Source organism: Melanotaenia boesemani, chromosome 19, assembly GCF_017639745.1.
Source record: "Melanotaenia boesemani isolate fMelBoe1 chromosome 19, fMelBoe1.pri, whole genome shotgun sequence".
Taxonomy (NCBI): Eukaryota; Metazoa; Chordata; class Actinopteri; order Atheriniformes; family Melanotaeniidae; genus Melanotaenia; species Melanotaenia boesemani.
The window spans coordinates 2,947,391-2,974,447 of NC_055700.1; the positions used below are offsets into that span (position 1 = coordinate 2,947,391).

The window sequence follows — 27,057 nt, forward strand, 5'->3', positions numbered from 1 at the left end:
TCAAGTCGTAATTCTGACCTCACTTCTACAATAAAAATTAAACAGGTGCCACAAGATAATGTGTTAATGGTGAGCATTGACATTCACCTGTCATAAATTGTGTTTCTGACGTTAGCTCTGATAACTAATTAACTTTGCATAATTAACACTGCAGGGACAGATAAATCCTTTATATGATGGTTTTCATCTATCACATAATAACAATACGAGCTACATTAGCTGCTTCATCAACGGTGTCAGCCATCACATCCAGCCATCTGGAGGGTTAAAGTTGCCTGTTAACTCCGCAGGAGCCCGCGTCAGTCGGGCTAACTTATCTAGCTAAAGCGAGATAGCTGCAACTAACAAGCGTTCAAATGGTTAGCTAGCTAGCTAGCTCAGTTTGGCTAAGTTGGTTTTTTACAGGTTTGTAAGCAGAGCGGGGGCAGGCTAGACAGAGCGGGTGAATTAACAGGACAAAAAAACGCATTGTAAATACTGCATAAAACACGACAGCCAGGCGAAGACGCTCTACATCAATTAGCAGCTGACGTACCAGTTGACTTGTCTTGATATTTCATCCATATTTCTCTAAGTAGTCAAGCTGGCTAGCTGGTTGCTGGTTGGCTACTGCACTGCAGTGTTCGCTGCCTGCTGTAACGTTCGCAGCACGCGACGCTATTGGTCTAAATACGATCTGAAATAAAGAGCTATGATTGGTCGGTACTTTCAGTCTGAGTTTCTATTGGTTGGTTGGAGGAAGAAGCAGTTCACATCTGTTGGGACAAAAATGAACAGAGAACTCGTCTGGCAGATGTTACGAAGGATACAAAATGATAATAATTACGTTTTATATGTATATATATAAAGAATATATGTTTTCTGAGTACAGCAGTTCTTTTCAGGATGGGTTGTGCTGTATTATGAAGAGTGGAGAGTTTATTGACAGTGACTGAAATAAAAAACACATAAATAACATAAAAATAATATTACTAGTAAATGATTGCATTGAGGGGTTTATATTTATAGTTATTGTATGATGAAATTGCAATCTTGTATTTAAACAAAATGACTTACAAAAAACTACAAATAGATGTTAGCTGGAAACTTCATATCTCAGCATGGTGTAAACTGGAAACGTGGAGGACAAAAGAAGAAGTGAGTTTAAAAAAAGGAATCTACAGCAGATAAACAGGATCTGAAAGTGTTTTTTGCGACACAGTGAACCACAATGACAACTGTATTGAAAATACAATTTATTACACAGAGTAATAAATACATACAAAGATGCACGTACCAGCATTTTACTTTTTTTCCTTTTAATACCAAAACCAACTTTAACACGGATGATGCATTTGGCACATCTGTCCTGTATTCACTCAGTCATGTGTTTTGAGGACCTGAAAATCAGACCAAATACTATAAAAAAAAAAGAATAAAAGTTATCTGTCTACTTCTGTACAAGCCATGCAGTTTCTACGATTAAACCAGGGCCTGTTTGCATGCAAAAAAAAAGTAAAGAAAAAAACAAAAGTAAAAAAAAAACAATGTTTTAAATGTGAAGTCAGAACAAAGATCCCAAAAGTGGGGCATAAGACCACATGACATCCTCTCATTTGACTCCCAATAAACCACCTGTGATTGAATTTATCCTCCAGAACCCTCAGGAGTCATGAGCTGTGTTTCTGTACTTTTTCTGCTTTTCCATCCTTTGTTCATTTACTTCCTCCTTGCAAAGGAAATACCATGCAAGTTACTTTTTTGTTTTTCATAAAGTGGAATTTTTGCAGGGAGGAATGTGTGTTTGTGGCTAGGACCTGGCGTTTCTCTCCGTCTCAGCCAAGCACTCGCGCACCAGCCCTCTGGCATGAATTATCCCTTTAAAGAAAAGAAGCACATTTAGAAAAACAAACTCTGAATTCATTAAGACTTTAATGATTATGCCACATTACCTCTTTTCAGTCTTTCCATGGCACTCTTGCTTCCAGCATATGTGGGCCTGATTTCCTTCCCAAGCTCTTCGATGATGGCCAGCAGCTCTGCATATTTGTTTTGAGGCACTTGGCTGCCAGTCGAGCCCTGAGGTTAAAGGAAATAAAGACAGATTCAACACATTATTCATTGTAATTTCCTGAGAAAAATAAAAAAATTCAGACTATATAAAAAGTTAACTGATAAATCATGACCCTCCACAGGGTTATTAATATTTGTTTGAATCCTCAGAGTTCAGGCTTTCATGTTAAAATCAATTCATTGATGCAGGGATACATTTACGTCTACAAACTGCCTTAACTACAAATCACATTTACACCCCCCAGTATATACATGTATACTGTATATATGTGCATGCATGTATTTTTTCACAAAATTTCAAATTGTTTATATTTTCTAAAACAATATTACATTAAACACAAACATTGATCATGTGCTTGTACATTTTTGCACCAGAATAAAAGGGAAAATTTAAAGTTCTCATTATTTAACTAACTTCTTTATGTTGTTTTTCCCTTGTATTTTTGCCTGTATTTTGCTTTGTTTTTAACTTGTTCTTTTATCTTGTAAAGTGTCTTTGGGTTTTCTAAAAAGCACTATATAAATAACATGCATTATTGTTATTATTATTATTAAAGGTTATTATATAATTTAATCTCAATTACCTCCAAAATTCTCTAAAGTTAAAATCACTCATATCCATTCATGATTTTAAGGGCATCATAAAGAATGCAGTGAAGGAGGAATGCTATTGTTTCTAATGAAAAAAATACCACATGAACAGCTGTTTTTTTGTATTTCATATATGTGTTTTAAATAGTAGATTAGCTGATCTTGTATGGCTGCTACCTTGGCCAGGTCTTTTTTGTAAAAGAGATTTTTAATCCCAAGTGGGGTACCTGGTTAGGTAAAGGTAAAATAAAATACCTGTGAGAATCCCAGAGATGGAGGTCCATAGTCGCTCAGGAGCGGCCTGTAGGACTGCAGGTTAGCTGCTGCTGGAGACTGAAGGTTTCCAACTGGTGCAGGAAAAAAGGTTTGTTAATGCTTCAATGTCAAAACCAGAATAAATCCATTTATTTACACAATCTCAAATTAAATGCTTGAACAAATAAGGTATTTAAAATATAATTTATTTTGATAAAGAAGTCGCACTTGTACGTGATATTTTGGGTAAAATTAGTAAATAAAACTTGAAAACTGTCCCAGAAGGAGCGCTCCCCGCCGCTTTGTTCGCCTGTAATGACCCGCTTCCACCGCCAGAGGTCCTCGAAGAGGCATAAAAACACTCAGAAGCAGATCAATCGGCAGCTCCGACCGAGGAGCATCATGGAGGAAACGGAACAAGGCTGGCTCAAGAAGACATAAGTGATACATTTTTGTCATCGTGTAACGGCACCCACGCGGCGGGACCGCGACCCCGGACGACGGAGAACCACATTTTCGGAACCGCCGCCGCCTCGTTTCTCTTTCCCACCGTGTTTCTGCGCCGACTCGACTCACGGATGGCGCTCTTTTACATTAGTAATAATGGCGGATATGAATTAGCCTAGCTCCCAGGATCTGACCCTATATATATAACTGGACAAAAACTACAGACACGGTCTTTCTCCAGGTATTCTCCGAGACCCCGAATTTAACACTCGATTTAACAGACGGATACTTTGATTTTCTCTCCTATTTTCTCCTTACCCTGGTTCCCCGAAGTTCCCGGAATGTGCTGATGGACATTGGGTTTGTAAGACATTCCCAAAGACATTGTAAATTAAAGAAATAAAAATGACCCGAAATTCAGTGAAGCGTCTGTGTCTCACTTTTTGTTTACAACAGCGGCACCGGCAAATATGGCCGTCACTTTATATTGACACCCACTGTGCTTTCTAACAGAGCTGCCATCCACTGCGGCTTATCAAGAAAATGACTTTAAAACGGGATTTCCACCAGGAAGCCATGAAATTCACGCGCACGCCAGCACGCGTTTCATCACATTTAATAACATTTATCACCAAGTTACCCACGCTTTTATGTACTTTTGATCAATTATAAAACCTTAAAACGAGCTGTGTTTTAATCACAGTAAACTTATATTTTAACGTGCAGAAACCGAGTTTAACTGGAAAATAACTAAACACAGATCTGTTTATCTTATTTACTCCTGACATATTTCACTACATTTTTAAGTAAATTGAATAGGAAAAAAGCATGTTTATACCTGTTTTTGTCTGGGGGTGCGCATCCATTACCAGAAAATAGTAGAAATAAATAGATTAAAGTAAAAAGTAGCCGATCTGGAAGCATGTGGTCCTCTTCCATTTAAAATGAGAAGTCCTTTCAGGGCTCTTCACCTCCCATCAGTCCCAGTGGGACACATGGTTGGACACAATGTTTGGTCCAATCCTGGCCCACAGTGTCATGACCCCAACCCCCCCGACACACACACACACACACACACACACACACACACACACACACACACACAAGGGAGAAGCAACAATAGAGGCCAGTTCTATTGTGTTAATTATATTATTAAGGCTTCTGTTGAGTTAAAAGACCAATAATTTTTTGTTTTGTAGGACAATAATTACACAATTTATATTAAATTATAAATGAGTCTTTGTTCCAAGTCCACTTAGTTTTTTATGGTGTAAAGCCACAAATTACCAGAATCACCTGCCAATTTTACGTGTGTGTGTATATATATATATATATATATACATACATATATATACACATATCTATATATATATAGATATATATATATATCTATATATATGTACACATATCTATATATATATCTATATATATATATCTACATATATACACATACATATATATATATACACATATCTATATATATACATATATTTACACACATATATATACATACACACACACATACATATATACATAAATATACATTTTTTTCGTTTTCTCAACTTTTTTCAAATTACTGTAATTTCCCCAGTGGGATGAATAAAGGTCGTACTTTATCTTAAAAAAAGAGAAACACTTTAAGCATTGTCATAATAAGCTATCCACTTGACTGTGAATTATAAGGTAAATGTCAACACTACACAGCAGCACAACCATCAAATTTGAGATGTTTTTTGTATTTTTCTTCTGTGCTTATATTAATTTGGTTGCTCTTTTACACATTGTATGCATCATTTACATGTTTTTGCATTATCTGTACATTTTATTTTACACAAAACATTTTTCTGCCATTGTCAAGATTGTTTGTGACAAAAAAAAACCGAAACCTAAAAACTCAAAATGTGGATTTTTCTTGCATTTGGTCATTTCTGAGTGTTGCTAATCTTCCCAGTATATTATTAACAATATATATATATATATATTAGTGATTATGAAGCAATAAAGGAAATATTCTATTTGATTATCCACAATCTCTACATGTACGACACCAGTAAATAAAAATGCATGTAATAAATATTCTAAAACATGAAAGAGGTAGAAGTTTACCAAGCTTTATTGAGCAGTGCACTCATTCATGTACAGGTAAAACTGGATTTTTGTACAACTCTTGTCAGTAGTGCAACTCGTGCGAAGAACTGAAAACAAAAAGAAAAAAGTCCTTCAAGTGTTTCATGTCAGAAGAGCTGATCAGCCGAGACTTTTGTTCTTTAAACAGCATTAAAAAACGTAAATCACTCAGCCTGTGTACGCAACAACCCAAAAGACAAAAACAAGAGAATATGGATATTTTACAAGGTGCACATTCAAGTTACAACACTTCTAACTCAGGAGAAATGCATCTCGGGGACTCTCCGCCCGCTGGGATGTGCTGCGTGGAGACGGTCAAACTGTACAAATAATACAAAGTTTAAATGCATCATCAGTCGAGCACAGAGGAGGACACACCAAACGGCAACGACTCCACAGATACGGGGTTAGGACGCCTTCCAAAAACACTTCCTGGTTTAAGTCTCAGACATCAGGACAGCTCCAGTACCCAGACTTTGGTCTCTCTCCTTCAGTGCAGCTTTAATAAAATGCAGTACAGGACTGAGGAAGCCAAAGAGGCGCGCTACGCCACAGAAGCAGGTTTTAATTACACTTGGCTCAAGAAAGAAGAGGAATTAGATGAGTGTGAACCTTGAAGACAGAAGCGGTAAATCCAGCTAAACATGGAGAAACAAGACTGAGCAGATGCAGGAGAAGAGTTCTGGTCATGCTTTCAGATATGCTTCTTTGTTTTGGGTTTAACCCCTGAGCAGATTATTAAAAAACTAAACGTAAATAAAATAAAAACTTAAGTAAAGCGTGCAGCTGGCAGCAGCTCGGCTGATTCATCTGACCACTTCGTCAGCTTCAAATATCAGCAACGTCTGCAGACTCGACACAAACTCAAAATCACACAGACTGTAATAGACCGAAGGAGGAAAGTTAGAATGAACAACGTTTAATAACTGATTTACAACAATGTGATGTTTCCTGGGGCCAGTCAACAGTAAATGACTGCATGGCTCTCAGAGCAGTTCAAGATGAAGACCACCTTCATCTCCAGCCAGTTATTAAAAGTCTTCACATTGCTTAGAAAGGCTTACAGACGAGTCATGAACTCCAACTGAAAATTCTTAAATGATCTTAGTGAGATATTATGCGAGTGACACACTAAGTTCATGCAGTATAAACAGAAATCAGCTGACGGTAAATAGATTTCTCCTGGTTAGTGCTCTGTACAGGTGCCTGAACGCAGCACTTTCATGTACTGACACAAGGCACGTTTGACAAAGTCCTGGATGTTCGTATATTACAGACAGAGGAACAAGTCTGAAACTGAAGCAAGAAACTTTGATGAGCTTGAGACACGTGAAGAAAAAGATGAAGACTGGTCTGATTCAGACGGATCCTGATGATGACATGTTGGTCTTTGTTGGTGAACGTCTTCTATTAAACTATGTCTTTATTTTTTCTGATTCTTTCAGTGCAGTGATGCTAGATGATGTCTGAGTCGTCACTAATCCACATGAGATTGTAGCTGAGAATTAAACGCTTGTCTGGAAGAGCCCTCAAACTCTGACAGTGGTTTTAATCCATCCATCTTCAGCCTGGACCCAGAGACTTGGATGAAATGGCTTAAGTTGCGGGCGGCGAGTGGAAACCTCAGATCAGCATGCCTTCTGGGTATAAACAGTGTATCCATCACATACTACAAACCTCACTCTGAATGTCAGAGGACAGGTACATCACCTGCCAGATCTCTAGGTGAAGAGCATCTGGAGATTAAAAAAAAAAAAAAAAAGTCTCTGTACAACCACCGTTTAAATCCAACAGCTTGGTACCACGCCTCTGACCCTCTGGGGCGACAGCAGGGACGAGAAGCCGCCATCTTTCAGTGCAAAGAGACGTTGATGGAGCCGGATCCCTTCAGAGTGGGACGTGGGCTCGTCAGGTGGAGATGGGGCTGAAGACGCCGGGCTGTGTGTTGGGTGTGTGACTGAGACTCTGCGGGTGGAGCTGCTGCCTCTTCTGCTGCTCCTGCACAGCCAGCTGCTGGCACTGGTCCGATGTGGAGAGTTTGTTAATCAGTGGAGACACGCAGTTCGCTGGAATGATCAGCCCTGAAAGACAAACAAGGTCTGTAGACTCTGTTTTTATTCCCTAAACATGGAAACTGAAAAAATGTTCAGATCATTAATGCCAGGAAAAATATTTTCATATAAGTCTAATATTGTGCCCTGAATAGTGCTGGGTTAAAAAGTAAATCAATAAATATACTGATTCATCAGTTTGAATAGATTCTAATTTAATAAAGCCAATGTCCATTCATAAAACTTGGAGATAAATTTTTTATACATCGTCTTTTCCGGTGACGTGACCGTATTCTAGTGTGACTTTGTGAAGCTCAGCGAGATCTCAGCATATATACACACTCCGTCCTAAATCAGCTTCTCTTAGAGACGACGTTAAACTCAGATGTTTTCAGACATAAGAATATAATCTGGACACTGATACAAACCTGCAGAAGTTCTGACATGAGCCCAAACCAACAGGACACATTGAAAAATATCATCTGAATCTTGACTAAGACTTTGTAGACTGGCTTAGAGACAGGGCAGTAGCCCACACATGATGCTGGTAATGAGTCCTCATGTAGAGCCGCACCGTTGCTCAGGCTGACACGGCCTTAAATCCCTCCATATTAGAGGGAAAACCAAAACCTGCACCCAATGTTGCACTTAGCCTGTGACGTTTGTTTTGTTTTGGATCACAGAACCATCAAGGTGGGATTTTAGTTCAAAGATTAAGATTAATTCAAAGATCAATTATGGTAGCAGTGACTTGTTGATAAGGTCTGAAAGGCTTCAGTCGCAAGGCAGAGGTTTCCCAACAGGCCTCAAGGCTCTGGCATGCATACCCTACCAGACCCTGATCCATAGCAAACAGAACTTGTTCTTTATAAGATGTAATTCAACCATTACAGCGCCACATTACCTGTATGTTCTGTTTAATACTGATTCATAGTAATAAAGAATATTTTTACCTGTACCTTACATTAACGACATATCTAGTGCATGAATCATGAAACAGCAGCTGGCAGAGGCCACAATGTGCCCTTTCAGTCATTTCTAGCAATCATTTTGGTAAACGGCTGCCACAGTAACCAGATTATCAATCTGCAAAGTGCCAGTCTCCTGATTTGTTCAAACAGTCTTCATGATACAGGATGCAGCACATTTACTACTCATTTTGCCACCAACGGCTATGACAACGCAGAGTTTCAGCTCACCAACTATCCTCTGACCATCTTCTGTCCTGAGGCGGACAATCTGGACCTTCACATTGGTTCCACTGACTGGCGTCAGAACGTCTTCCAGCTCGTTCCACACGCTGAGCACCGAGCCACACAGAACGTAGTACGTCCGACACCGAAGACCAACTTCACACTGAAGACCCACCGAGGCTTTCTTACAATTGCCCCGCCTGCAGCAGAACAGGTGATGATTGTTGTATTAGCTGTACTAGTTACCACGTACTAGGTTTGTAACTAACGTCTACAGACACACATGAAGGTATCATGGAGTTTTTACGTGCACGTACCAGAATGCATGAGAGCATATTTTTGCTGACAGCATGTACTGATCGGTCCAGTACTGCTTGGCGTCTTCCGACAAGACCTAGTAAAGAAAAACACAACAGTTATCATATGAAAGTTAAGGTTTGTCTGGTGGTTAAATAAAACAAGATTTGACCTTTTTAAACTTCTTCTTGATGTCTGTGTACGTCTCCAGTTTGACTTGTCTGCCGGTGTTCGGCCTGTACACCAGGAACTGCCTCTTCTTGTTGTTCACTTCTTTAATTAGTATGGCCGTTTTCTTGTTATTCCTCATCTGAAACCAAACCACACGAACATGGAAGATGTAGAAAAGGGTTAAACTGTTTATGCATGAAAATGATTTAACGTATCTGAACAAACTCTACATCTAAACAAACTGAGGACAAGTCCAAATAACCCGAAAATTACAGCTTTAAGGATAAACTTGAGAGGTATTAAAGCAGGAAATGGATCTGTGGTGAAAACAAAGACTGTGGTCACCTAGTCCAGACCTGGGTCCAGACCAGGGTCCAGACTAAAAATGGAGAAGCAGCATTTAGCTGTTATGCTGCAAACAAGTGGAACAAACTTTCACCAAATGTAGACATTTTTAAATCCAGGTTAAAAACATTTCTTCTCTCATGAGCCTATGCATGAAATCTGCACGGTAACTTTTAGCTTATCTTGCTTTTAATCATGTTAATGTAACATTTGATTTTATTGTGATTTTTGCTATTTGTTGCTGTCTTTTACTCATTTTAATGCTTTCTTTGCACCATCTGTTATCAAGTGTAACGTGGAAAATTAATTCAAACGCTTCACGCTACAACTGATTGGTAGCCTAACGACTGGAAGCTTAGACGGGTCTCATTTTACAGCACTCGTCTGTCTGAAAGCAGCATTTACTCAGATTCTAGGCTTATTTGATACAGATGCCTCTTTTTAAAAATAGTTTGAGGGCGAGTCAAATGCAACTCGTTCATGTACAGAGAGACGAGGTGAAAACGCAGGGAAAACCGGACATTTTATTAATTTAAAATGGCCAGAGCACATTGATAAAACATCAAAATGTGAGGCGCCAGAATTGGCCAAATGTAGCGTCTGTTGTCCACTGATCGATGTTAAAAGTTCAGTCCTGAAATATAAATAAAAATAAAACCTACAGCAAAATATAAAATGTGTAGATTAGCCCAAAACATACGATCATGTCTGCTGCTGTATGTTCTGCCTCGTGTCCACCAACGGGTCCGGCTTGTACAGGACGGGTCGGGATGCATTGATTTTAAGGCCGTCAAAAATAACGTGGTAATGGTGGCAACTCATTTTTGTAATTACTTGTGTTAAAATTTTTAAAGCATGTAACGCATCAGCTATCATATACACATGTGCAGCATCCGTCATTAATGACGGCGAGACATGGAGGTGTCTAAAGGCAAGATGGAAAAAGTGAGTCGACTGGCTCTATGCACGGATTTGTGGGCATCACACCCGTTGGAGATGAGGATGCTTTAACACCCACACTTTACTGGTGAGTGGGTTCTGCACCCACACTTTTCCTGCATTAAAAAAACTTTTCTGTTTGTGCTGCTCTGGTCGTCAGGGCACGCGTGGCAGCCTCCTCCTCCCTCCCCTTCCTGTTGGTAATCAGCTGATCGGCTTTTCTGTCATTAGTACCGTCTCTCTCGTGTTTATCGTTCAGCTCAGAAGGAGGAAACCAGCGGCTCACGGTTCACACTGCGAGCTAAAGTAAGCTACATTTAGAAGTCTCATGTAAATCAGATCCATGTCACTGTCACGGAAACAAGGACACGTCTTCTGAGTCATTGGTGCGGTTTCACCTTCAGCCATAGACTCCAACCTTTTCACTGAGTTCTGTCTTCAGAGCAGCGTTAGAGGAAACACTAACATACCACAGAAGAAGAGGAGGGGGTGGTAATGAAAGGGCCGTTGTTCAGAGACCAAGCGGCTTCTTCTGAGTTTGATTTTAAAACAATTACATCAACACTAATAATAAAAATAAATACCAATAAATTTTCACAGAAGCATATTCAGGTAATCAGCATTTTCTTATAACATATACTGAATAAAATGTATTAATTGTTTAATCTCATTTTAGAATAATTATTAAAATAACTTAGTTTTAGCTCTAGCTGCCACTGTTTTGTTCTGAAAAACACATCTTTCACATCTCAGGAGACTGAATTTAACGAGTCAAATCAGCCGTGTTGCAGGTCTAACCGAGCTCCTCCCCGTCATCACATACCTGCACATAGAAACCATCGTCTGGTCCATTTTGATCTGCCCACACATGCGTGGCCTCTTCCCAGGACATGCCCCTCTCCACCCCGACCTGAAACCAAACATCAGGTGACGACATTCCGACTTAACGATGATCTGAAGGTCTCATTAACAAACATGGACTTACAGTGTGGAGCTCTACGTGACCCGCTGTGGTGTAGCCTGGTGTTAAAAACTTCCTGCAATCAACCTTCTTCACCTTCTCATCACCAGAGCCAAGATCTAAAACAGAGTTTGACACATTTAAGGCCTAATGCAGCCCAGAAATCCAGCCATCAGACAGAAGATGGTTTAACACTGGGGACAGAACTTCTTTCAGTTTGACAGCATCACACCAACCTACCCAGAATACCCATGTCATATCTGCCATTCTTCTTGGCTTCCTGAATTACAGCTGCCAGAGTGTCAGAAAAGTACTGGAACAAAGCGTTCTGCTGCTGGACCTCCATGCCCAAAATACGGTTCAGGAACTTCCCAATGTTGTTGTAGTCTGCAGCAGAAGCAAAGCACTTGATTTATCACACATTTCTGCACATTTAATCAGACAGATCGCCTGCAACATCATCCACAGTTTCATCACCTTTGTCCAGGGTAAGTAGGCCAGATCTGTCCTCCACATTTATGAGGCCCACGCCTATCAACCCACTCTGAATTTCTACAAAAGAAAAACGAGTGACATTCAGTAACTGACAGCAGCTGATTTAAAAAGGAAATAAAGCAGCAGCTACAGTGTGGTAAAGAAGAGTCAAACCTTTGAAGAAATCTCCTTTAAAGTCGGAGGGTGGAGACACTAAGGGACAATCGAGCTTTACGATGGACTTCATCACGATTTCCAGAGCATTTCTGCCGTACTGCAGCAGACAGAAACTCAGTAAGTCGCTGGCTAACAGACATGAAATGCTTCTCTCTGAAAAACGCTGGCTGTACGTACTTTGTTGTCAAAGTTGAACCTGCTGAGATCTCGAGTTTCCGTCGCCCTCCGGTCCCCATGAGTGAGAGCACCCTGCCGGAGAATCAACAGATTAGATCCAGGTGTTTAAAAAGTTCTACCAGAATAGAAAAAAAATCGTGAACACGTAGTTCTTACCAGGCTTTCGAGCCTTTTGGCGACAATGGACGCAAACCTCTGTTCTCCTGCGAGCTCCGATATGAGGAAGACGTACTCCGGAGCTGTGACCTGGTTTGACCTGTGGGTTCTCCCTGCAGCAACAAAACAACAACTTCAGCGCTTTATTCTACAAAGGAGCAGGAATTCATCCTACAGGAACAGAGGTTCTAGCTGAAGATGGGTCCAGTATGCACTGACCGAACTGCTGTATGGCTCTGTCTGCGCTCCACGGCAGCTCCAGCGTCATGTGGACTCTCCGCCGCTGGTTCTTAACCCGCCGATCGGCCTGCAGGGAAATACCCGAGCTGGCGGCTTCAGAGATGATGGCGATGTTCTGGTGGAAGAGAAAAATAACAGTCTGGTTTTCACAAAGAAAAGTGGTGTGACTTCTGGTTAAATGTCAGCTTGGTCAACAAGACTTTTCCACATCTTGTAAAGCTGGAACAGTTAGACTTTGGATCAGGAGTCTGCGTTGTTCACCAATAAAAGATCAATGTGACCACATGTCCCACCAAATAAACTGTTTAAACCCATTTGACTTAAAAATAACTTGGAATAAAAAGTTCACACGTACAGAGCAGCGTTGCTGCGAGACATTCGTTTTCATTTTAATGGTCCGTTCCTTGGTGGTCTTTGCAGAAAGACACATATCTCTAACTCAGTCAAGTCCAAGAACAGACACTCTAATATAATAATGACTTTCTGGTGCATTCTCCATTTGAAAACAGCCTAATTCTCAAGTTGAAATAAAACCAGCAGCAGCATTTGCTTGGCACAAATTAAGCCTAAGGGTAAATTAGCATTGTTAGCAATGAATGCATCTGTCTGCGTAGAACGACAGTATTTTCCTCTGGAGTCAGAGAGGAAGGGATAAAAAGCTGCAGGCTGAAGACCCCTGTCTTAGCTGCATATTTCATTTGCATGGCATGAACCGGAAATCTGTGTGTGTGGCTGCAGATATTCTGTTCTCCCAAACTCATGTTCCAGAACGTTGCTGAGAGGAGAAAAAATAAAATAAAGACAATTTGTGATTCAGCAGAATTTCAAACCTATTTTTTTTTTTTTTTTTTAAACCAGGGTAATGTTGGTGGAAATGCACAGATGTTTTTTAAAATCTAAAATAAATGAAACAAGTTCCTGTGGTGGAAATGGCCCGTCCAGTACCAAGGATAGTTTGAGAGTAAACCACTGATGTAATGGGGATGAGAACACAAACAGCTGTGTTTAGCCAACAAACCAGTTTAATCATTTATGATTTAAACCGCGAGTATTTAGGGCTGCAAGGACACATTAATGTAAATATGCTGAAGATGTCATTTAGCGAGTTTACTTTACCTTCTCTCCATCCATGAACCTCTGCTTTTCTGTGAGATTGAGGATCTCCACCGGGACGTCCAGCTCAGAGCGAGATTCGTAGGTGATGCTGCCGTCGTCGTTGCTGACCACTCGGCCTTTACGGCCTGTCATCTGAAGCACAGCGATGGGACAGAACAGTCAGCAAGCATCTCCCCCCAAGCTTTAAAATCAGGAACAAACAATAAAAAGTTGTACAGAGTGAAAATGTTTATACCTCAGCAACATTTTCAGGCCCTCCCAGTTCATCTATGAGCTCATCCAGAGTGTTGGGGGGTAGATGCTCAGCCAGCTCCTCCAGTTGTTCCAGCAGGTCTCTCTTCATTTTCTGGGCGACTTCCACTGCGTCCTGACTTGTCTGAAAGCCACCCTGACTCTCTGCCTTGACTTACGAACACAGATTGACACACTGGTTAACCATGAAAGGGCTCAGTCAGGACATACAGGCTTTGCTTGTCCATGCTGCAACATGCTCACCTGCACCAGGCATGCTGGGAGGGTTAACCGAGGCAGTGAAAGCAGGCCTGGTGGAGCCCAGCCCGGAGGCTAACAAGGCACTCTGGATGGAGTCTGGATCGATACTCCTCCTCCTTTTTTTCTTCTTCTTTTCTTTCCTTTTCTTTGGCTCCTTCCTGATAAGCCACGGATCTACGAGAAGACAAAGTTTGCTGTGTTCTGGATTTACGATACAAGTTTCTCCATTCAACTTCACACCCTCTCTGTGCTCACCATCTTCCTCGTCATCATCAGACTCATCTCTGAAGGGGTTAAAATCATCGTCTTCATCCCCTGAGCTGACAGATTTGAAGCTGTCGTCGCTGTCTTTACCAGATTCCCTGTCCGATTCCTCGGACTCACTCTCCTCTGAACTCGTCCCTGACAGACCACCGTGCTTGCGACGTTTCTTCTTCTGTTTTTTGAGCTCTGAACCTGGAAAGAGCATCAAAATGAGTTTCAGGAATTACAGTTCCTGAACAGAGAGGCTTGTCTCATTATCTTAAAATTACCAACCAAGTTCGTAACCTGGGAGTGTTGATAGACTCAGATCTGACTTTCAGCAGCCATATCAAAGCTGTCACTAAGACAGCTTTTTACCAGCTCAGAAACATCAACAGAATTAAAAGTTTAGTCTCCCAGAAAGACCAGGAGAAACTCATCCATGCATTCATCTCCAGTAGACTGGATTACTGTAATGGTCTTTTAACAGGACTTCCTAAAAAGAGCATTAAACATCTGCAGCTCATCCAGAACGCTGCTGCTAGAGTTTTAACCAGGACTAAGAGATCTGAACACATCACACCAGTTTTAAAATCTTTACACTGGCTTCCAGTCAGTCACAGAATAGATTTTAAAACCCTTCTGATCATTTACAAATCCCAGAATGGTTTAGGCCCAGAATACATCTGTGATATGTTCAGAGAATATAAACCTAGCAGAGCTCTTAGGTCCAAAGACTCTGGTCAACTAGTCCAGACCAGAGTCCAGACTAAACATGGAGAAGCAGCATTTAGCTGTTATGCTGCAAACAAATGGAACAAACTGCCAGTGGAGATTAAACTTTCCCCAAATGTAGACATTTTTAAATCCAGGTTAAAAACTTTTCTTTTCTCATGCGCCTATGCATGAAATCTGCACGGTAACTTTTTTTTTTTTTTTAACTTATCTTGCTTTTAATCATTTTAATGTAATTTATTATTTTATTGTGATTATGTGTTGATTATGTGTTGATGCCTTTTACTATTCTAAATATCTGTAATGTCTTTGTTTTATGTAAAGCACTTTGAATTGTCCTGTACATGAAATGTGCTATACAAATAAACTGCCTTGCCTTGCCTTGCCTTATCTCATTTTTACCTTTTCTTTTCTTTCCCTTTGGCTCAGGCTCGGCTGCAGCGTCACTGGGGGAGGGTGTCTTCTTTGCCGAGAGGTCGATACCAAGCAGGCTGTAAAGCTTCTGCCTGTCTGGAGCTGGAAAGTGCTTCTCGATCAGAGACTGCAGCACACCTCTGCAATAAAAACATTTTTCAGTGTCACACACACACACGTCGCGTTTGCATTTTGGTAGAAAAATCATCTTCAGCTGATCCGTACTTTGCTGTTGACACAAAGTCATTGAGTTCTCCTCCTCCTTCCTCCAAAGCCTCCAGCGTTCGTGCTTCACCAGTGGACTGAAGACCGATCACCACACACTGCACAGGAAATATCTGGTCAATAAATCATCCGCTGAAGAGACGAATCAACAACTCGGAAAAGACTTGTTTGTGATTTCTCTCATTTTCCAGAAAGTATCATTTCAAGACACGTTAAGCTGTTTTCAGCAGCACGATTTCAAACTAGAAGCACTCAGAGTGCTGACATCCACCAAGCCGTTTCATTTTTTAGCCAGTGACTGTGGGTATTATTTTTGCATTAGAAGGTCCGATGGCAAAATTATCCCTATTTCTCCCACAGTAAAAAAGAATCCAATAAAAGTTCCTGGATCTCGGCGATGCTCTGGATCGCCCCAACATCTGTTCCCTGGTTCCTTAGTCCATTTCTGTGCTTTCCTGAAAATTTAATCAAAATCCATTCATAACTTTTTGAGTGACGTTTCTGACATGATTCTGGTTCTGGCTGCTAGCTCCAGAGTTTCTGTCCCACCGTGATGAGACAGACGTCTTTGTAACCAGCAGAGTCTCTGCTGTCATGTGAGCCTGGTTTGTGTGGAGAAATGAGCAGAAGCTCTAAAGTGGACAGAGCTGTGCTCATGTTTTCTACATTCACATAGAACTGCTTGGAGTTTAAGCTGTTTGGCCACGTTTACTTGTTTTAATTTCCTTTAATTCAGAACAAAAACTACATCCCCTTTAAAATGACCATGAACACCTAATTCTGAACGAAAACGGCCATTCTGAATTAAATCTACTTAAATCCGAAGTAGATGGCTGATTTATTCTGATTTTAAATCAGAATTGAATAATTCCTCGATCATGTAAACGTTCATTACAACATCCCGTTCTGAGCATGCTCGTTCCCTTGTCCTGCTGCCATGACGATACGGTACTCTACCTCCCTTCTACTCCTCAGCTGACCAAAGAGAAGTAGTACGCTGGTAAAACTAGAATCAAAATCAGAGCGAAAATGGTTTTCATTAAGTGATCTTCCATGTAGACAAAACAAAGTTTGTTTTCTTCCGGTAGACGTAAATACATCACATCAGCCTCCTGTCCAATCAGAACCCTTACAACCCCCAGATCTAAAGCGATTAAATGTGTTTTCCATGTAAACCTTAATTTGGAATTACTATTTCCATGTCAACGAGAAGGAGAACACTTTAATTCCGAATTATTTAAATCTGAATAATTCATTCTGAATTAAAAAAACTTCATGTAACCGTGGCCAATGCTGGTAGTCTTCTAGCTGAGTTTCTCCCCATTGTGTTGCTATGCTACATGTTAGCATCGCCGTTTCCTGGTGTCTGCAAACATCTTCTGTATTGCATGAATTTCATGCTGCCTCCTGTACAGGGGGTCTTGTCATAAAAAAGGTTACCAGGAGACGTTTCACCTTTCCATTCTGGACATCCTCTCTGGCCAGCTGTACCACTCGGCGGACTTTGGACGCAATGCAGAGATATTTAAAGAACCTCTGGTGGGCCGACCAGAACTGACCCCACATGGACTTCTTCATGCGTTGCTCTGCATCCATGAGGTTTGCAGCCTGCTGAAACTTCTCACGAGCACTCACCCACTGAGTAGCCGGACAATAACAAAAGAAATTTGTCACCTTTAAACTGAAACGGGTGAATGAAAGTGAAGAGCTGAAAACAGATTTCCACACTCACCAGCCTCACAGACTTGTTGTACATGTTGATGTACTGCTGAGTCAGAGGAACCTCCTCTATTTTAAACGTCACACCTGTAAAGCTCAGCTGTCTTGCGATATACATGCCTCTCAGCTTCATGTCCATAGCAACTATCTCCATGGCTCCAACGCCTCTGTAATTGAAAAAACAATGTATGAAAAAAATCTGTTCAGTTTATGAATATTTGTTTTTTCTTGTGTAAAATGTTGCCGCTACCTCTAAAAACAGAAACTTACCTGCGCTCCACAGCTTGGATAAAGTTGCCAAATTCTCTGAAAGGTGTTTTATGGCCCCAGATGCCCAACCGGTTCATATAAGCCATGTTTCGTGGTTCAGAAGCACCTAGATAATATAGAATCTCATGTTTACTGGAGCAACAACAAATCCTAAAGTAAAATGTGTTGAATAACATCAACAAACCTGTAGCGCTTGCATACACAACTCGAGCTTTGGGGAGTTTGTTCTGCAGCTCCAACACGGCCAGCCCAGTTTTTGTTGGTTTGGAGGATCCAATGGGACACACATTTTTGGCTTTGTGACACTCGTCATAGACAATCTGAAGACGTACAGTTCAGGAAGAGCACCACATTTCTTATTAAAGCTGCTGTGATATTATCTAAGATTTCCACTTCTAATATTTTAACTCAGTGAGATAAAAAGCATCGTCCCTTTTGGAAAAAGCTTCTAAGAAAGGATACGGCTCCATCAAAGTCCTCCCCGCACCAGTGGAGAAGCTGTTGAAACCTGGTCTTATATTTCCCTCCTGACTGGCTTTCTCCAATCAGGGACGAGTAGGTGGCGAAGATGACGCCTTTCTTCACACTCCCGTTGTGTTTTGAGGAGATTTTGCCATATTTGAACTGAAAATGTTGAAAATGAGTATTTCCAGCGAGTTAACACTTCATTTTGTTCTGGTCTTTTAAACATCGTACCTTGTTCAGTGAATGAACCTGGATGTTCTTGGCACCGATATCCCTCAAATCTCTTTCAGCATCATACTTTAAATCATTTGAGACACTAAACCTGAAAAATATAAAGAGCAGAAGAACGGTCATGTGGAGACAATCGGGATTTGTATTTTAAAGAAATGTTATGCAGCAACGTTGAAATCGAATACATGAAGATTCGGGTATATTTACCAAAGTGACCTCTTTCTTCCCAAAAGATAATTCTCATATATGATTCCTGCAATGGTCCTGCCTTTTCCCACACCAGCACCGTCACCAATCAAGTAGGCGGCTCGGTCGCCGCTAGGAAGGAAAGTCTCATGTTGCTGAAAAGCACAGTGACAAAATAAATTCACAATAAACCAAAAAACAACTTCATTTCAGGCAAACGCTGAAAACCCCTGTGAGACACAATGTTGATTTAATTCTATTAATGTTCCTGTTTGGCAAGACTTTAAAAATGTACTTTATTTATGGTTTTAAAAGATCTTGGGAGTAGCTAAAAACCAAAACAGGACAAAGTCAAATGTTAAATACAGTACAAACAGCCAGACTAGTTGTTGTGACTCCTGAAGGTATGGCAACTAAACCAAAGAGCATGGTGTAGTAAGAAGGAACGAGCATCATCCTGTAGATGCAGGCGGTGGATCGGCCTAATATTAACGCTGGACAAATAAAGAATGTCTGCTCACCTGAGCTGCATATGTGATGGCTTCCAGCTGCAACGCAGACAAGCAGCCACGATCGATAACTTCCTCTGGGATGGACAGTCTGTACCACACATCTGGAGGGTTCACACTGGACAGAGAGCTGGTTTCCACGACTGGATCAGGATGTCTCAGGCCGACTTTTACTGCAGCGACAAACTCACTCGTCAGTAAATTGGTCCACATATAACAGCAGAGTCCATTTTGATTTAACTCTCCTAATTCATCATCACAGTCTTACACAGTTACTCGATAATCCTGCATGATGAACACAGACTGCCTGGACAAACACGTCTTCATCTCTTCTTTAAATTAACATGCTTTGGCCTTGTGTGGGTTTTATTAATGTAAGACACCTTAAACACAAAAGTCTTACTTACATTTCATTGGCATGTACTCAGCATAGGTCTCTGCATGACCCAGCTCTTCTTCCTCTTCCTCCTCAGGCTCATCCTCCTCTTTCATCCCTGGGGGTTTCTGTAGATACAAGTTTGCACTTTAATCATCTGCTTTCAGGTGGATCCTACAAATAAAAAAACTAAGATTTCTCAACCAATAACATGATGACTTACCTGAGAATGTGTAAAGTTTTGTATTTTTAGGTCGTCTTTAATCCAGATCCTGGCAGCATCTTTACCCAACACTTCCTTTTTGATTCCATTATTCATTTCACCTGAAACACCAACAGAGGAAAGCAGTTCAGCCATTTAAAGCTCTAAAAATTAAACCAGCCCAGGTGTGAATAAAACCAGAGGAAACTATAAACACCGTTCAGCAAGAAAACCACTAAGGTCAACTTAAATTTACTATAGGGATGTTCTGATGCCGGTCGAATACCGATCGGGAGGCGTTTAGACAGAAATACTCGCTGGTACAGATACCCTTACTTTTGGCAGGATCGGAAAGTATTTCCGATACTAGTATTGGAACTGGCCCAACTCTAATTTACTACCATTCAGGCCATTAGAGGACAAAAAATGTCCTCTCTCAAAACCCAATATAAAAACTAGTGGTGGGCAACTATTCATTTTTAATCGTGATTAATCGCATGACATATTGCGATTAATCACATTGTTAGGCACAAAATGTCGTCCCTAAGGCCGACGACAGGTGTCTCCAACCTGCGACTCTGGACAAGTGTCTCTCTGGACCTTCCACAATGCCTCTAAATACGTGGCTAAAATATTTTTTAAATTTATCTTTCCTGTCATTAGGTTGGAAACCAGGAAACCTTTGAAGAAAGTCTGTTTATCCTCTTCTTATAAAGGTTTTATGTTTTTCTTTATTTTAAAACCTAAAAATGGAAATAAAAATGTGGTTCTTCAAAAATAACAAACATCCTATGGTGGCTCTTCATTAAAATAAATATTAAGTTTCCTTTTTTAAAAGTCTGGTAACATTTGCGTCTCTAAAGGAGTTTTATTTAGCTGGCTGAGGGAAAAATGGCTCTTTGGATTGGAAAGGCTGCAGACCCCTGCACTAAACACATAAACAGGTTTAGCAGCAGTTTTCTCTTTAAACAGTTAAAATATTTCTTCATATATAAAATCACATATTTATGAGAAAGAAGGATGAAATGTTCAGGATTTACTAACTAAAAGGTAAAAAGTCAGCAGGATGAATTTAAAGCTGTGAAGCTGCTTCCTTCTAAACACAGAAGGAACAATATGTGATGAATATCAGCATCAGGTGAACAGACAGAAAGCAGGATGAGAATCTCACAGCTTCTAGATGGTGAGGAGAGAGAAATATTCACAATATGCACAATAACTTCCATCCATGCAGCTTCACTGCTTCATTATCCAGATTTCTGGATATAAATTCTCTAAACTTTCATTTTTAGCCTGACTGCACCTGCAGCCTCCGCTACCGGGAGTAAAGGGGTTAACATCTCGTTTCCAGGTGTAGCATCAGGTCTGTAGATGTAACTATAAACATGTGTGGTATCCACAGAAAGTCCTGAATCTCAGCTACCAGCTCAGTAAAACCTTTTCTATCACCAACTACCAATTAACACGAACAATCGTCTCCTCTACTGAAAGCTCACATCTCACAGATTCCACAGCTGGAAGTTTCATCTCAATATGACCAAGGTTCACCAAACCAGAGGCAGAAGAAGACCCGATTTATGCTGCACGTTTGTAAAAGCCAGAAAAACCTCTTCAGCCCAGTACTTCACAGTAATGCACAAATTAGCTCCTGGTTTGTCGACTCAAACCAATTTCAATACGAGAAAAGAAGACGAACACCAATGAAGAAGACGACAGCCAATGTGCATGTGAGCGTGGACGAACGACCACTGTGATTGGCTTATGTGTGGAAAGAAGCGGGTCTTGGGGGAATTAATTATTCCTCAGTGTTGCCAACTTAGCGACTTTGTTGCTATATTTAGCGGGTTTTGAGACCCCTCTAGCGACTTTAAAAGAAAATAATAAGCGACTAGCGACAAATCTAGCGACTTTTTCTGGTATTATTGGAGATTTTTGGAGACTGACGTGAATGAACGTAGTTTACTCTTCCCCGTCCAAAAGCACTCAAACGAGGTTTCTTCTCGCAGCTGCACAGCTTCAAGCTGCGTTCAGAGCAGACGTTCACCTCTGTTTCATGACCAGGCTGAAAATGAAACGTACAAAGCTGCTGCTGGAGGATCCAGCGCTTACTTACTTCAGAGTAACGTCTATTAATGAAGAGTGTGGACAAAAATATTTAAAAAGTTAAACGTGTTGTGACATGTTCCAGACTCCTTATTAAAAAAACAAAATACACTTAAAAACTGAACTAAAAAATAAAAATATTGACAGTATTATTATTTTATTATATTTTTATTTATTTATTTTTTGCCATTCTAAACCTTTTTAGGTTGTCTTTATCAGTTTTTGCCTTTCCCACTACATCCCTCTTCATGGCAGCATCTATTACAACTATATGTACCAGGCTGATGATGCTAATTAGCGACTTCTAGGACAGCCAATAGCTGCTGTTCTTACTGAGGCGTGGGAACAGTGGCTGGAGGAGCATCAGTCCCTGAAGCTGTTTATTTCCAGGAACTACATGGACCAGTCATACATGCCCTGTGGGGGATGATGGGGACAAAGTTGCTGTTCTGCTTCGACTACAAAGTGGAAATCAAATCAAATCTGATTTTATTTTATATGACAAGTTCTATGTCTACTTGTTTTGTATGAGTGCGGCCAGTAAGATGTTTTTTTTGTGTTTGTTTTTTTTTTGTTATGTCAACTGCTGCACAAACAAATGTGAATTGAAAACATTGTAATTTCAGAATTTATCACCAATATAGTAAAAATGAGAGGAAATGTGAATATTTGCTGAGCAAGACAATTTCATTGTGCGCCCTAAATTTTCTGCTTGCGCTCCTAAAATTTAACTTACAGGTCCCTGTGCTCCTTGTAAAAACGTTAGTCTGGAGCCCTGGGAAGGGAGACAGGGACGCCATGTTTCAGTCATCAAAGCCAGCGGCCGGCAAAAAAATAAATAAATAAAAATTCACGCTGTTAACGCTGTTAATTAATCGCTGCGTTAACGCGTGATTAACACGTTAACGTGCCTAGTCCTAATAACCAAATATATAATTATTTAAATGATCTTAACCCTTTAAACGCCAGGCTGCTCAAATAAAGTCAATGCGTTTATGAAAAGAACACAAAAGCTTCCAAAAATGTTTGGGAGCTAGGTTTTCATTATTTAGGGAAACTACTGCTTTTTTTGTCCACTGACCCAAAAAGGTAGTAAAATTTTCCTCTGTGTCCTGTTACCCTTTAAGAAAAATTGAAATGGTTCTTTCCATGTTCTTGAAGAGACAACAAAAACTAATCCCATGCAGGGGTAACACAAACAGAATGGCAGCCAAGAACTGTGGGAAAAATGAACTGAAAATGAAAGGATTCTTTACTTTGGGGACATGGGAATAATTTTGCCGTTACAGCTTCCAACTCAAAACTAACTGGCAAAAAAGATCACCATGCTGGTGTAGATCTGCGCTCTCCTAAGTGCTTCTAGTTGACTCTTTGGTTAGTTGACTAATGTAAGTGTCTTATTGAGAAAGTGAAGGTGCATCACACCAGGCCGCCTGCTGGGACAGGAGCATGAACGCTCTCCTGTTAGCTGTGCCTGCCACAGTTGTCTCTTTAGCTTTGGTTGTTGGAGGATGACATGGTGGCAGGAAGAAAAAACAGGCAGAAATTCAGTATTGCTGTTAAGAAACTAGAGACCAAAAAACGATCCAAACACTGGTCTGATCACTGACCCAGATCCTCTCCCACCACTCTGATTCCTGCACATTGTAAACCGTGTTTTAGACCGAGTGGATTCACCCTGGGGGAGTTTAAAAGCTACAGATCCAAGAGAGCATAAGAACAATTCTGCAGTAAATGTGTGTAAAATCTTCTGATTATCAAGTCAATGCTTCTACAATCTGATTCCTACAATGCCTCCACCCACAGTAAATACATTCAGGTTTAAATTAATCAAAGTGTATGAATGTCACACTCATTACCTGGACCTGTGGATGCTGCAGTTGCCACAGGTGGAGCAATATCAGGTGGAGGCTTCAGCTTCATGAGCTCCATCAGGCTGTTGCCCTTTATGCCTGTGGTCTTCACATTACTAGTCCGAAGGAGGTCTTTCAACTGGATCTGCTGGGAGAATATCATGCGTGTCAGCGTAATCACGAGGAATAATAGTTTTCATTAACTGTGTTCAGATTTCTATAAGATATTTAGTACTAAACGTACCTGATCTTTGTTAGAAGGCACTACTATGGATACTGAAGGAGGAGCACTTGCAGATGAGGGGGTGGATGAATCCCGCAGTGCTGAATTAGCCACATGGACCACCTTGGTGACAGTTATGGTATGCTTGATTGGGTTGGTAACTGACTGTTTGGTAACAGCAGCTCCAAGCGACGGCAACTGATTCAGTTGATTTAAGACAAACGTGGTGGTTGACGGCTGAGGTTTGTGCTGTGTGAAAAAACGAGGGGGGTGTGGGTTAAAACCATGGTGCCAACAACAAACAGTCTTAAATTGTCAGTTGGAACCATAATCTTTTGGGAATATTTATCTATCTGGATTCAATTTCTATTATATCTATATCACATTCCATATATTCGATTTCACGTGGACACTTATTTCTCCATTTTCTTCTCATTTTCTCTCATTATCTTTGTTTTAAGGAGCACTGCAACGCAGCTATTTCCCTCTAATTAAAGTATTTCTGATTCTGATTAAAGCAACAATATTCTGTAACCTCACCCTGATTGTAACAATGGGAACTGCAGCTGGAGGCTCAGGACGAACAACCTCCACCGACTCTGCTCCCACACCGACATCCAGGGCACTAATGGAAATAGGCTGGAAGAAGGCCAACAATCAGAACGTCAACATTTTTATAGCAACAGCAATGTCAACAAATGATCTACACTCTGTAAAAACACACATCTGAAGATCATCTTACCTGCTGGATGGTTAAGGGCTGCGTAATATCCTGAGAATCAACATCCACCAGACCAATATCACTTGGGCAAATTCCACTCTCGCTTAGAGCAGCAAGGAGTAAATCCTGTCCGGGATCCATCTGCCAAATAAATAGATATAGCCTTAGAAAAACATTGTGTACAATACTGACTTTTTTTTTTATAAAATGAGAAAAGTATTTAGAGATTAAACAATTTGTAGATTAACTGATCTATCACCGGTTCCAGCCTGTCAAATGTTTACATTTCCTGCTTCAATTTCATATTACATATTAAATTTCTCTAAACAAGCAATTTTCAGACGCTTTGTCACTTTTAAATGTTCCTTCAAATATCAGACAATAATACTTTATTATTATTAACAACAGCCAAAATCACAACAATTATGAATTCTTGAACTTGCTGTCTTTATCAGCAGTCAAAACTGAACAAATACACATGCCCTGATAATAAAGGTGATCCAACACAGTATGTTTTTTTTTTAACCCAAATTTTAAAAAATTTTACATAATAATGTAAAAGATCCACATGTGTTACACATGTGGTGTTAAACCACCAGAACAATTACATCTCAAGTCCTCTTTTCTACAATAAACATTCACAGTAATAAGTCCAAACTTGCCTAGTACAACTTAAACAAGCAGTTAAGATGGTTTCAGTCTAATTCCCTAAAAAGGGTGACTAGTTTAATACTGTACACAATACTGGAACCAGACTGCACACTGTAGCAACAATAAAATACTGAAAAATAAAATAAAAGGTAAAAAATAAATGACTCGGGTATCTTTAAATTACCTCCTTCTTTGGAACAACACACTAGAATTAAAGTTATGTGTTGATTATTCCAGAGCTCCACTTAGCTGTCTGGTCCAAGAGCGGTTTCAAAGTGACCCAAAACAAGACACGTGTTAGCAATGCCCTGGCTTCACTTCCTGCTCCCTCTGACTCAACGTAGCTAGCCCCCGACGTCTACTTGGCTGTTATATAATATTTACACAGATAACACCTACAGTGTAATGCTGTGTAAAACATCTTGCCTGAGGATACTGTTTAACGCGTGCTTGTTAACCTTTGTCTTTCACTTTGTCAGACTAGCTAAACTGGCCTGGTTAGACCAGGGTGACACAGCCAAGTTGTGCTAGCTTGCCCACGATCCGCAAGTCAAAACGATACGAGTTACTTTCACGTGCTTGTCACTGACAAAATTCAGAGGTGAAGTTTACAGTTTTACAGTTTAATTTAAGCTAACGCAATGCTAAGAGCTACTTAGCTAAACATGACAAATTCGTGTTTTAGCCATTATGGCTAAATGATACTGAAAGTCAGCACGGATTAAGCTTATGCCAGCCCTCTTTAGACATCGTCTTCATTGTAACAATATTGATTAATGCATGATGTACTTTAGTACATGCCTTAAAATGTTAAAATACAGTTCGTTAATAACGGTTTAACGTGCAGATTACTTCATCGGCACTGCTCGAAGTTCATAACGTTTTGTTGATAAATGACGTTTGCAAAATTATTAAACACTGACAGAGTTTTTAAATACATTTATTTATTTCTCAATGTGGCCTTCATACGCTAGTCCAGAGCAACTAGACACGGAAACAACGAGCAATTAACAAGCAAACGATCCCTGTTTTTATAACGTTATTAAGGATGTTTTCGTGCGCAGAGTGGTTTATGTTGCTAGCTAACGTTAGCAACCAGGACAAGACTAACGCTACCGGCCTCAAAACCCCTCAACTTATTATTTATTCCAAATATATTACAACAAAATGGGGGCCACGAGTTTTTGACAACTCTTGATTTAAGCTTAAATCAAACAAACAGCTCCCACGCTGGTGTGAACTTACTTGGAAGCGGAACGGCCGCTGAAGCTCGCGATCGGCAGCGCTCAGCAGTTCGGTGCTTGTTGTCCTCTCGGCTCCTCCGCGCTCACGCCATCTTTTTATCAAACGCTCCGCCGCATGTTGGTCACGTGACGTGCAGGCCGACCGCGGCTGTTTTCGCAGCCAAACTTCTCGAACTGCGTCGTAAAACGCGGGTCTTTGGACGACCACGGTTCGCCCTTCGACGACAATAAACCGATATAAGCGAGATATTTAGCATTTCTAATAAATTAACACAAACGAGAAACATAGCAGAGTCAGCGAGCTAATACAACATCACGTGACCACGCCAGGTCTCAATAGGAAGTGACGATGGACAACTTCTCTTCTTCTTCGTCATCTTCCTTCTTTTTTATATTCTTTCTTCATCCTCTTTACTTCATAGAAAC

The 27,057-nt window shown here is 40.4% G+C and overlaps 3 protein-coding genes across 5 annotated transcripts in view; all 3 read right to left on the reverse strand.

Annotated features, from left to right (window-relative positions):
* Positions 1 to 630, reverse strand: part of LOC121629855 (M-phase phosphoprotein 9) — a 35,885-nt gene extending 35,255 nt beyond the window's left edge. The window contains 1 exon segment of the mRNA XM_041969696.1: positions 536 to 630. The gene's annotated coding sequence lies outside the window, so the exon portion shown is untranslated.
* Positions 631 to 1,248: 618 nt separating this feature from the next.
* Positions 1,249 to 4,299, reverse strand: LOC121630116 (cyclin-dependent kinase 2-associated protein 1). Of its 2 annotated transcripts, none has more exons than XM_041970200.1 (4): positions 4,184 to 4,299; positions 2,899 to 2,990; positions 1,932 to 2,058; positions 1,249 to 1,857 (listed from the first exon to the last, which is right to left on the reverse strand). In XM_041970200.1, the coding sequence occupies exons 1-4, from the start codon at positions 4,209 to 4,211 to the stop codon at positions 1,790 to 1,792; spliced, it is 315 nt and encodes a 104-aa protein (XP_041826134.1). In that variant the 5' UTR covers positions 4,212 to 4,299; the 3' UTR covers positions 1,249 to 1,789. The 2 variants fall into 2 exon arrangements, with proteins under 2 accessions (XP_041826134.1, XP_041826133.1); XM_041970199.1 differs by lacking the exon at positions 4,184 to 4,299 and adding an exon at positions 3,664 to 3,856.
* Positions 4,300 to 5,442: 1,143 nt separating this feature from the next.
* On the reverse strand, positions 5,443 to 26,956 carry sbno1 (strawberry notch homolog 1 (Drosophila)). 2 transcript variants are annotated; one of them, XM_041969864.1, is made up of 33 exons: positions 26,633 to 26,956; positions 24,758 to 24,877; positions 24,556 to 24,654; positions 24,037 to 24,264; positions 23,799 to 23,937; positions 19,858 to 19,958; positions 19,666 to 19,762; positions 19,271 to 19,431; positions 18,771 to 18,904; positions 18,564 to 18,654; positions 18,330 to 18,491; positions 18,052 to 18,187; positions 17,868 to 17,973; positions 17,611 to 17,764; positions 17,334 to 17,516; positions 15,879 to 15,976; positions 15,642 to 15,793; positions 14,517 to 14,717; positions 14,265 to 14,435; positions 14,005 to 14,174; positions 13,770 to 13,901; positions 12,633 to 12,768; positions 12,414 to 12,526; positions 12,258 to 12,329; positions 12,078 to 12,177; positions 11,907 to 11,981; positions 11,670 to 11,816; positions 11,454 to 11,548; positions 11,292 to 11,378; positions 9,186 to 9,323; positions 9,034 to 9,110; positions 8,723 to 8,916; positions 5,443 to 7,553 (listed from the first exon to the last, which is right to left on the reverse strand). In XM_041969864.1, the coding sequence occupies exons 2-33, from the start codon at positions 24,875 to 24,877 to the stop codon at positions 7,381 to 7,383; spliced, it is 4,242 nt and encodes a 1,413-aa protein (XP_041825798.1). In that variant the 5' UTR covers positions 26,633 to 26,956; the 3' UTR covers positions 5,443 to 7,380. The 2 variants fall into 2 exon arrangements, with proteins under 2 accessions (XP_041825798.1, XP_041825797.1); XM_041969863.1 differs by having other exon boundaries at positions 23,799 to 23,940.
* Positions 26,957 to 27,057: the final 101 nt, after the last annotated feature.